The sequence below is a fragment of the Catharus ustulatus genome, chromosome 1 (genome assembly GCF_009819885.2).
Source record: "Catharus ustulatus isolate bCatUst1 chromosome 1, bCatUst1.pri.v2, whole genome shotgun sequence".
NCBI lineage: Eukaryota > Metazoa > Chordata > Aves > Passeriformes > Turdidae > Catharus > Catharus ustulatus.
Genome location: NC_046221.1, coordinates 59,478,361 through 59,490,796, shown reverse-complemented (window position 1 = coordinate 59,490,796; position 12,436 = coordinate 59,478,361). Strand labels below are relative to the sequence as shown.

General features: G+C 38.1%; 1 protein-coding gene across 5 annotated transcripts in view; it reads right to left on the bottom strand.

The window, feature by feature from the left end:
• TNS3 (tensin 3) overlaps positions 1–12,436 on the bottom strand; it is a 232,374-nt gene that overhangs the window by 150,753 nt on the left and 69,185 nt on the right. For all 5 annotated transcript variants that reach the window (XM_033053244.2, XM_033053252.2, XM_033053260.2 and 2 more), the window contains exon 3: positions 429–466. In XM_033053244.2, the coding sequence (XP_032909135.1) occupies positions 429–466 (38 nt within the window). The remainder of the gene's footprint in view (positions 1–428; positions 467–12,436) is intronic.

The following is a 12,436-nucleotide window of genomic DNA, read 5'->3' as shown; positions in this document are numbered from 1 at the left end:
GCCAGGCTTTCCCACCTCTGCCGGGGCCGGCCGGGCTCCGGCTTGGCTTGGGGCTGCCGCGGGCTCTCACTTCCGTGTTGGCAGCTTTTAGAATTTTGTTAATGTATTAGCCGCCCCGGAATATTGGCCGCACTTCCGGGTTTCCACCAAAATTTTGGTCAAATTGGTGCGGCTTGTATTCGTGAAATTACTGTACTTAACTTGATGTTTTCAACTTAAAACATCTCCTCCTGTGGGACGAATGAGAAACTCAACCACTGGTCCAAATGTTTCATCAATATTGGGTTTGTTGGGGTTTTTTTAATTAATGGCAAGAAGAACATCCCAGCTAGGCATCTTATCCTAATTAGTTCATACAAATTTTATTGTCTAAACTCTGAATACATGTAGATCAACAGCATGAAGGGAGACCAAGAAATCACGCTTACCTTTTCTTCACACTTCTTGTGGCAGGCATACTTGCAAACTAAAACAAGAAAAACAAAAACAACAAAATATGTGACTAAAAGAGTAGGTGGATTGTCCCGTCCTTTTCTTCAGATCAGCTTTCTATAAGAGAGTTGGCCAAACTCAACTCTGTATCTATAAAATTATTTACATGCTTCAAAACAAAACTAAACTGAAAGAAAATATGCACTTTGATTTTCACCCATTCCTGAAAGATTAGTTAATTACAGCAGTATTATCAGATTTGTGCATTCTATCAGCTCATGATACTGTACCCCCATGGTACTGGGGATAAATATCTTGATACTTACCTTTAAAGCTTCATATATACCACAAGAGTTACTACTTAAATAGCACAGAGAGGAAATCATATTGTTTCCAGCATAACCTCTGAATCTTAGTCATATCAGTAGCCCTAGAGACCTAAGAAAAGCAGGTTGATTTCAAACTCATGGGCAACTAGTACTGACCAGACTAATTTCTGATTATGAAATTCAGGGGATACAATGTTGCAAACATTACTTTCAAGAGGTAGGCACTTGATTTCTTTTAAATTCCTTCTTCCTTAGAGCAGAAATGGATTAATTGCACCAGCAATTTTATATTCAGGAAGCAGCATTTAACTTAAAAAGCAGTCCGATGAGCAGTGATGTAACACTATTTAAAAAATAAATAAATAAAAGTACAATAGCTAGAATCTGACACAAGCTGGTTTTTATTTGATTTTCCATATACACTTCCTCCTTTACTCTGTAATTTGCTTTAATTCCATGCAGTGTCTATCCTTTGGGTTACCATGAGCTAACCTGCATTTTAAATTCAGAAAAATTTACTTATTCAATCTCCAAGACCTGCAGAGCTGCAGAATACCATAGAGGTTTAACTGGAAGATTAACTGGGGTGTAACCTCAGACCACTGAAGTTGAAAGCCGTGGTTGTTTCTTGGTGCTTCCACAGCAGCCAGACCCAACAGAAAAGATACAACTACCAAGGTGTGAGGTCAGCAAATTCTCATTTCAGATTCAAGTGTAACAACTGCTGAATAAAAAGCCCTCATGCTCCAGTCACTATTCAGGAAAAAAAAAAAAAAAAATGTTTACTACACATCTTCTATTCTATCTTGTACGTGCTGTGTTCACTTATTTTCCCCATATGTAATTTAGGACCAAAATTTTTTGTTCATAGTATTTTTCAGGATCAAGTTTCTTTATCCTCAAAATTTATTAACATTAACACAAATACACTATTAGCATTGATAATGATCTATGACACTTAAAAACTCTATCAGTCTTAAAGCAAATGGAAGACTGCTCTTAACCTGTGAGGAAAAACTTAGTTTTCTTGCATGACAGCATAAGGGATAAATGGCTAAATTCATTAAGTCATTTCACATACTAAAACTGCCTATTTAGTAGAATCCATACTTTACATCAGTATGATAATCTTTAACTTTGCAAAAGGCTGAGATGCTCTAAAAATACACATACTATGTGTTTATTCTATAAGCTGCTTTGAGATTTTCTCCAAAAACAAAGATAAGCACAAAAAAGTAAAGAATAAAATGCAAATCTGTCAGAAAGCCCTGATATTACGGACAAGGTCTTATCTACAGTAATTTCACAATTATAACCGCACATTTTGACTGAAATTTTGGTCCGAACCCGGAATGCGGCTTATAATCAGGTGCGGCTTATATATGGACAAAGAACAAAAAGTTGCTGTTTTAGTTTGGAGGACAGGTGTCTGCTGAGAAAGGCAGGAGCTTCTCTTTGAAATGGAGAATGTAAACCCCCTCCCTCCAAATTATTAGAATTTTGAAATCAAGGGGCTTGCAGGCAAAGATATGGGAATTAGAAATAACAATTCTTTTCTAGGGAAATTAAAATAGAAATACAGTACTACAAAGAAACAAACTCCAAACCCTGACAAAGTCAGAGTACAACCTGACACCCTGTCAGGCAGGGTGTTGGGAGCAGTCCCATTAAATGGTGGTTGCATCCTCCTGCAGTGACAAATGCGGCTCAGTTGAAGCAGTGCTCCTGTAGAAGGTGCAGTTTCCCTCCGGAGGTCCAGTGGTGATGTGGAGAAATCCAGTTTTCCTCTGGAGTCCAGTGGAGGAAGGGCTCCCTTAGTGTCCCAAAACCTCTGTTTAATCTTGGTAAGAAATGTTGGGGTCTTCCCCCTGGCTGGAGCAACTTCCAATGGGATGAAGTAATTTTATCAGTCACACAGTGGGACTCAATGGGCCATTAGCAGAAAATGACTCTCTAGAGGAAGGATGAGTTGTGAAAAGATAAAGAACAACGCCCGTCTGGTTTCGATGGATGGCCCATTAGTAGAATATCTGCAGTTGAGATAAGCATCACTGCCCTCACACTCAACAGATGGTGATAGAATAGATACCTTTTATCACACTCTGTATTGTAACGTGCGGCTTATAATCAGGTGCGGTTTATATATGGACAAAAACCAAAAAGTTGCTGAAACCCAGAAGTGCGGCTTATACTCAGTGCGGCTTATAATCGTGAAATTACTGTACTTTATAGCTGCTTAAAGCTAGATTTCTGTGAGGCAAGATGAAATACAAAACAGATTTCATTCCATGACAACTTCCATGATTTTGTTACTGGTTCATGTAAAACCAAATCACAAATATCACCAAAACACAAAACCTCTATTAAAGATGTTGATAACTGCAAATGCAATGCAAGCATTGATTTGGTTGTTTGGTTTTTTTAAAGTTTCCATGTACAAGAAAATCTATGTTTTCTGAATGTACAGAACACAATAGTCCTTACAGTTTCTTTTCTGGAAACAAATCACTGAAGTAAGACATGAACTTAACCTAGACAGCAACTTCAAGATTGAGTCTTTCAGGAGTATCTCATTCAAATTCACAAATAACACCAAAACACAGCACAGAAATTCCATAGATAATTAAAGTGAGAACACTTAACAAAGCTATATTGCTATATTTATGAGATTCAAAGGAAACAAAGACTAAAGCTTCCAGAGGTGATTAGTTAAATACAGTCAGGCAAAGCTCTCTGACTGAAACAAACTCTGTATTTTCTCAGGTGTTTAGAGTTATAACACCCTGAACATATAGATCTGATTCACAAAGACTGCTTCACTCCTCAGCATCCAGAAATATTCTAATATCTAAATCCAGTACTTGCATGGATTAGACTGAGTTATTACCTTCTCTTCTTCACTAGTTAGTAAAGCTGATTATGATAACAAAAATGGATAGAAATAAGCTCTCCAAAATGAGATCACTGACTGTGCAGATGCTGGGAGCAAACAAAGCATTCCTTTGTGCTCAGATGCAGAAAGGAGGTTCTCCACCTTCCCTCTCAGGAGAACTTCAAACTGCTCATTGCATAGGTTGCTCCTAAAAAGGCACACCAGCTATGTCCCAACAACAGAAATGGATCCCCAGGCATAACTGATCCAAACTCTAATTCCCTTGTCTTGACAACTCCGAATTTCACTAGTTTCTGCCCAGAACAACAGAACTTAAATGACTAGGCCCATTTTAACGGACTATTCTTTGCATTTACCAGATGTTCAAGTGTTCAAAACATACTATGTAATTTACGTATGTCCTACTGAGGTACAGCAAGTATCACAAGTTTTTGTTTGCTGATAAGGTCATATTTTTAGGAATATAAGGTTATATATATGTGTGTGTGCATACATTTACAGATATATACACGTATGCACACAAATATATAAACCCAGACATACACATACTCCAAAAAGCATAGAAGTCTCTTTTTAAGTAAACATATGCTCAGTGGCTAAAATCAACCCTAAAAAAAAAAAAAAACAAAAAAACACCATCAAAACAAAACACATACACACACATGGGGCCATGAGGGGGGGCAGGGTAGGAGAAGTAGCAGCAGCATTTGAAAGAGATGAAGCTATTAAGAAAGCTCTATGAATTGGCCATAAGGAAGCACACAGGCACGTCAGGAAAGAGTGAAAGGAATAAGGCCATGCTGCAGTCATAGAGTTTCTGAATATAGACAGGTACAGGAGAGAAACATCATTGCCTTTCCAAGCACATCCTTTCACAATGCGATTCATATGGGTTTCTCCATTACAGCTGCCAGCATCATGACCAGTGAGAGATCCCTTCCTTCACCAACACTAGCAAATTAAACATTTACTCATAGAGAGAAATTTACTTGCTTGGTATTTCACTATTTAGAATTCACTGTGCCACAGTTATGATGAATTCTAAATACAATGATTTCTGCTGCCTCAAAGAACTGTGTTGCCTGGACGATTGCACCCCTTCAGACCAAGGCTGGTTTTAGCTGAGCCTAGGCATTTACTTTCAAAGGTCAAAAGAGTAGTATTATACCATAACTGTGCAACCCATGTCTTTTCAGTGCAACAAACATGCAATACAAAAGCCTACAAATAACTGCAGGACTGATAGTATGCTAAGGAAAATACATGCAACTTACATTTAAAAGATCTCAACAAGCAGCTTATACTGAATGTTGGCATTCTTCAGGCAAAGCTTACAAGTAAAACAGCACTCAACTCTTCAGAAGACTACAGTCTAACTGTATTCCAATTTTTAAAATGTGCCTATAACAGCCCAGAGGACTTAATGCCACACTCTGCAAGGCTACTTCAGTTCTTCGGCAAAACAGCTGAATGTCTGCATCCCACACATAAGCTCTCATCAAATACCAGACTTTCCAAATTTATGTTCAAGGATTCTGGCATCAGCTCCAAGAATAACTGTCCCAAGCTGGCTAGTAATAAAATGGAGACCAAGCCATATTTAGTCAATTTACTGCACTTCAAAACAGCTCCTAAACAATAGGGAGAAAAAGGGAGTAAGAGTAAGGCATTCCTTTGTATGAAAATGAAGACGTGTTAACTCCTGCAAGTTACCAATATTGCTGCCAGGGTAAAGACAGAAGGATACACATAGTGAACCATATTTTTTAGACTTAAGCTCCAAAGGTTTTGTATAATCAAAGTTCTGCTTCTTACATTCTTGTGTGTAAGAAGTTCCCTGAAAACCAGTAGCTATGTATTTACAAAGTAAGAAACTAATGCTGTAAACTAACCGCAAAATGATTAATGGTTTGCCAGGACAAAGAGCTTAACCTTTTCTCTGTCTGGTAAGGGCTTTGCACCTTGACACATTTAAGCATCTAATGGACATATGTTATATATTCAATCACACTGCACATGTAGTGAATATGGTTGGTTTATAAAGACAACCTTGCACTTAACTACAGCTTTTATCAAGTGATTCTCTGTGATAGGTTTCTGTGTGTTTGTCTTTAAACAACACTGTGCATGGCAAGGGTAGAAAGAAGATAATTCAGGAATACTCTTGGGGTAGAAACTTGCATATAAACACAGAATTAATGAGATGTAATGCCTTTCTAATCCCTAAGAAAAATTACTTGTTCCAAAAACATACACTGTACAAGCCTAGATATTTTTAACTTCCTGGTGACAAAATAAACTGGGATACCAAATCACAGGCTTAGATATTTGAAAGATGCTTTCTTTCCCTCAGCATTTCCAACTTAGGAAAACAGACATGCTATTAAGGATAGGTTTTGACAGTGGTAGAAGAGTCCTTGAAAATTCACAACAGAATTTAATCTAAACCAAGTACATAAAAAGATTTGTGTAATCAAGACTTAAAATTTATAGTTCCCAATTCCAGACTTCTCTCTTAATACCAGAAAAAATGGGTGTCAGAGGGTAACAGAAGTGGTAGAGTCCAGTTATTTTAATATCTAGGCTAGTGATACTGCTACTGACGAACAGTTCACATCTGCACGAAATGTCCTGCTCAAAATATCAGGACTATCACTGGCTCTGAGGAAAATATGTTTTCTTTTTGTTAAAATATCTTGATTTGGTTTCTGAAAATGCAAAGTATGGCCACCACAACAGGATCTCCTTCGGGCAGAGGAGGAGAGAAGGCTATTCATGACCAAAATTTCGCGAAGAGCTACTGGCTACAGCAAACCAGTCTGGTTGAAATGGCTTTGTGGATGAAATGTTGCTACAAGTGTAGTCTGTTGGCTATTTTTATTTCAACAAGTGTTTAATACTGCTATGATCAGATTATTAGAAAAAAAACTCGCACCACCACACTTTTCTGCTGACCTATTTCTGCCAAGTTTGTACAATTCAACTCCAGAAAAAAAGTCAAAAAGAAAGCAGCATGAAAATCAGACACACAGAAGTTAACTGTAGCATTAAAAGTAAGTTGGTATGCAATTTCGTGTGAGGTAGTTTTCTGCCCCCACTCCACTCTGTGTAGGGGATGGGAGAAGTGTAGCCTAGCTGGAAATATTAGTCCTTTGATGCAAAAGTAAGGACTTCGATTTTTAAAAAGTTACCAAAGTCACATGCCAAAGCTGTCACAAGTCTAACAGCAAGCCACATTACAGCAACAACATCTGCTGGTGCATTTCCTGTGCTTGAAATATTATCCTTGATTTTCTTTTGTTCTTTTTTCATACTCAGTCAACCATTGTCTCCTCATCTGAATACTGCTCCCACTACTTCATGACAGTGACATTGTTTTTGAAGATGAAGGCTAACAGAGTTATGGGAAATTTGTATAGAGCTTCAGCATTTTGTTAGGGGGGGTGGCAATACAGTGTTGTGAATGAGCCTTCCCACAGATGAAATATTCCATTTGCTGTTGCCAACAACAGCAGTGGAAAATCTTTATTAAAATATTTTAGCACTACAGCTGCAATAGCATGCCCTTTCTTTTCCTTTTACTCCCACCTTCTTCCCATCTTGTAGAAAAGTCTCGACCACAAAAGGTTTACAAAAGCAGAACATTGCAACAATGAAAATGCTTCCACATTTTTAAAAATACTCATACTGTAAATTTCTCCCAGTTTTTTAAGCTACACTTGCCAGTCAACTAGGCAACTTACTCCAGTTCAGAAACAATGGTTATTTTTAGATGTCCTCCTTCCAGTTAAAAAGATAACCCCATGTTGCAACATTTCATCAACAAAACCATTTCAACCAGACTGTGGTTTACTGCAGACAGCAACCCACATGAAACCCAAAAAATGGTTGGACTGTCTCCAGGTTTTTTCTTCTATCTTCAGTTGCAGACAGTGCAAGACCTCAAGAGCTTGCAAGTCTGTGATGGATCCTCGCTCTTCGCATAATTTATGCAGTATATGAAAACAAAGAAAAATAAGAAAAATTCAACTTAAAATGGTCCAAAATCAGTAAGAAGGCAGATGTTGCCAGATTATGCAGGTAAAATCCTATGGGCCTGGAAGTTCTGATTCACAGTTGTTCTTAAGCTCCTACAAAAAATATAAGTGACAAAGACCATCATCAGATAAGATCATAATACAGGCTATGAAAAGGAAATCATCAATATGATCTGAATATCATCAATATGATATGAGCAAGTACTTAGTTGCAGGCATGCTTTCCACATGTACTTTTTCAATCTCATTAACGACAATAGATGGAAATGTTGCACAAAATCAGTTAACATCTCTTCATCTCAGCTATTTATAGGGTTCCGATCCTGAATATATCTAGGAGTTATGCTTGTAGCCTGCAGTAGTGTCTTGAAACTTTCTTCATGTACCAAAATAAACTGTTCAGCATTACAACAATTTTCTTCACCCATCTTTTCTTTAAATAAATTTTATTATCCTATGCATTATTTCTGTCTCCCATGGTAGTTGTTCCCCATTTTGTAGGCAATTATACGGGTGAAGTTGTTTTTGAAATGCATCAATATTTATTTTGAGGTTCCTCTCCTCGCATAGCATATCATATCATCACACTCAATTTATATACTCTAAACATACCAGCATTTCATTTCAGATTTTCCCACTAAAGCAGATAATTCTAATTTCCACTCACCCTTAGGAATTTTACATTCCCTTCAAGTGGGCTAAGCTTATAAAAATGCAGGAATATCAGTGAAATAGCAGTCACTGGTTTTGCTGGCAAAAACTGTGCAGTTGGGCATTAAATTGATTTTTATTTAATTATTTATTAGCCATAATAAAAAGAAGTTGCAGTTTTTTAGAAATCTTAAGAGTGATAAGGTTAAAAGTAAGGTTTAACTGTTAATTTTAAAATAAATAATCACAAATCAAATTCTGCTGTGATTAAGTTGGTGCTTCTGAGGTGAACAAATAGGAAACTCGGGTTCTACAGACAACTTTCTGAAAAACCATGTAACAGTTGTGAACATTAAACATTCCACAGAGGTCTCTGCCTTGTGTATTTTTTATTTTTAAGTTAGTAGGAACTTATCTTACAGATTTCTGCCAAAATTCCTCCCCTCTCCCCTAGTTCTAAGGTAACAACATGTCACCAAAAGATGTCAATTTTACTGTCTCTCTCAGCTCCAGAGTGGGTGTGTTCAGCCAGAATGCTTATGTACCACTTGCGTAATGCCTACTGATTACAGCAACTTCTTTTGTATCTCCATATGCTCCAGTAAGTCTTTAATCATCCCTCCCTTTCACGTCTTTGCTGTTGTTATGCACATAATGCCTATTCATAATTCCATGATGCACATAGTTTCCATGGCTCACTAGCTAAGCTCTGCACTGAAATATTAATGCATATCTTGTACAGTTGTGTTAGAGCATATTTTACTGACCCAGTGGAACTTGCTATTTACTGTGTACACCTTTTGTCTAGAGAAGACGGGTTGACAATCCCAAACTTCCAACGCCACAGATGGGCTGGATTCCAGATTTCTTTTTTCACTCACTCTTTGCCATTTTTAGCTAACTGTAATGCCACTAGCCCAAGCAGGATACAAATTCTAGCTTTCTAATTTGGCAATTAAAATTTCAAATTCTATTTCGAGCTTTCTAGTTTGTCTGCCAGGACTATAACAAGACACATGCTTTGCACATTATGAAGATGCTCATAAGTTATTACTGGTCTTAGCACTTACTGAAAAACAGAGTTTATAAAACCACCTGCAATACAATCATAAAATTATATACACAAATATTTACACATACATTATGCCCAAACAATTTGTCATGTTCATATGAGTGTTAATATAAAATTGTATTTTGACTTGCCATAACCAACTAATTTTATTAAATACAGAGGGTTTTTTCAATTGAGTAATTCCAACTAACCCAGAAGGGAGATATTAAGTGGATCACTAGCCAACCATAAGCACAGTCACAGGTGAATTGTCAACCGGAGATGAGGGGAGTTTCATCAAAAGACATTTGCACAGTGCTTCAACTTTTCACATATATTTCACTCATCATACAAAGGAGTTGTGAAATTACACTTTCTTATTTAAAATTACTCAAATCTCCCAAATCTGGTCTCCATTTTTTTTAATTGCCAGGAAGTCTAGAGATTCAGAGCTCTCTGTTCACACTAAAAATTAATCACAACACAACAAAGATAAATAACAATTTTTTTAAAGGAAAGGAAAATAAATTTTTAACATCTATTATACATATATAAAATAATAAAATAGAAATTCACATTTCAAGACAGAAATTACATCTTTACAGTAGCTTGTTTACAAATAAGGTAAAATACCGAACATTCAACATTTAGAGTACAGTAGTTTCACGAATACAAGCCGCACGGATTATAAGCCGCACTTCCGGTGCCTCGACAATGTTGTTGTCTTTGTCAATAGATAAGCCACACCCCGAATATTAGCCGCACTTTCGTTCGTCACGAGAATCCGTGCGCAGCTTTCACAAATTGGCCAATTAGTAACAGGATCGCGGCATAGCGGGCTTTACTGGCTCGGGGCGGGGCCAGGCAGGCTCGGCCCGTTCATGGTTGCCGACGGGGCCGGGTGGCCCAGCTCAGCGCCACGGCTCGGCGGGGCTGGCCGGGTGGTGCTGCCGCCGCCGCCGGGCTCGCTGGCCCCCCTCTCCCGTCAGCACTGCCCCGCGCCGCGTTTGCTAGCACTGCCGGCAGGGCTGCCGCCGCCGCCGCTGGGCTCGCCGGCCGCCCCGCGCCGCGTTCGCTCGCCCGGTCGGCGGGCTGCCAAAATTTTGGTCAAATTGGTGCGGCTTGTATTCGTGAAATTACTGTAAGTATCTTAAAAAAAAAACATCAAAAGGTTTCTGTAACTCTAGTGGCCTCTTGCTAACCATGGAAACGCACAAGATTATTATGCATTATTTGCTTAGCCATGAATTAAATTATACTGTACTTCAGGGAAAAATCAAACCAGAGCATTCAAGTTTGAGGTAGTACATGGGTAGTCGAGCAGTCCTCAGCTTACTGCAGGATATGTAAGTACTGTCAAAATCAATGAACAGCTGTTTGTCCTTACTTCATAATGAGAATCTGTATCAAACACAAACATGCTTACCATGCAGAAAAATATCCAGGAGCTTCCCCTTCTCCAGCTCTCTTTCCTTTTTGCCACTGCTTTGGTGGAAAAGCTGTAACTGAGTATGCTTTACTGGGATGGAATGAAGTATGAAAGGATAAAGGACACCATTCAAGGGTACCTTTCATTCAAACATTCACTATTCACAGTAAGTTTTTACACACCACACTTGCAAGACAGTGCTAAAAAACACATCTCCAAAATGATTACCACATACGACTAAAAACCTACACAACACCTACTCACAGCTTTTTTCTTACAAGTAGATGATTCATTGCTACAAAACAGCAAATACTATATACTGTCCAAGCTGGAGGTTTCCCCTTACTTCATTTCACTTACATGTAACTTTGCTTTAACTGGTAAGATATAGTCTGAAAGGAACCTCCAGTCTGTACAAAGAGCTGTCATTTTTTGAGAAGAAACTGTTAAAAGGGAAGATTTTCTCATTAATAGAAAAATAAACTACTTCTTAACTGTAAGTTTTTCTTCTTCCTCTCCTCCCTGCAATGCAACTTGCAACATCAGGGAGAATTTACCAGAAGCAGCACAGTAGCTGTAGGACTAGGCTCTGAAACAGCTAGTTTAATTTTCTTCATATTAATAAGAGTTTCAGAGTACTAGGATATTTCAAGTATATATTTCATGCATCTGAAATGCTGGCAAGGAAAGAGACAACTTTTAGTTCTTGCTTTTCCAAAATGATGCTTTATGAAGTCCATGGCATAATTTAAAATACAAATGAGTTCTTATTAAATTGAAACTACTTGGAATCATATCTTCACTGTCTAATTTCTGTTTGCTCCCATCCCACAGTAAGTATCAAACAACCATCAAACAAAATGTAACAGTACCAAAGAAGAATGGTGCCTGTGCCTGCTGCTCACATCAACAAAAGACACTAGGAAATAAAGTCAAAACTGCACCCAGAAACCTAGAGAGGATTATCACAAACTGACTTAGATACAAACATAGACGTATCATAGACGTGAATGTATTTGAATGGGGCTTATGCTGGAGAGAAGTGGCATTTAAAAGACACACAGATGTGGTCCTTTAGGACATGGTTTAGTGTTGTACTTGGAAGTGATGGGTTAGCACTTGGACACAAGGATGTCACAGGTCTTTAGCGGCCTAAATAATTCTATGAATCAAAGTTCTGGTTCTCTCCTGGTACAGTACTTTTTACACTGAAGCTGATCAAGAGGGTCTTTAGGCAGTTCCTCCACTAAACAGTCTTCCTTCCAAAAAATTTCTGCTAAATTGAAAATAACTAAATCCTAAGAATTTTGGAACCAACCCCCAAAAGGACAGACAGAAGACATTTTTTAAGAAATGCATACATAATTACCACTCCTATGATGATAGCTATAATGCTGAATATATATCTGTTAACCTGCAGTCTGCACCACAGCTCAAAAAATGGCCAAATTCCTTCCACATCCTCTCACACCTCCCTCTCAAACCCTCAGAGGGATCCTAAGTTGTTTGAAGAACATGGAAGGGGGGAGATGGGAGAAGGAGATCCAAATAGAAGTTGAAGTTGGTGCAAATACCTCTAAGTGGAAATAGCAATTACTTTTTAGATGAACAGAC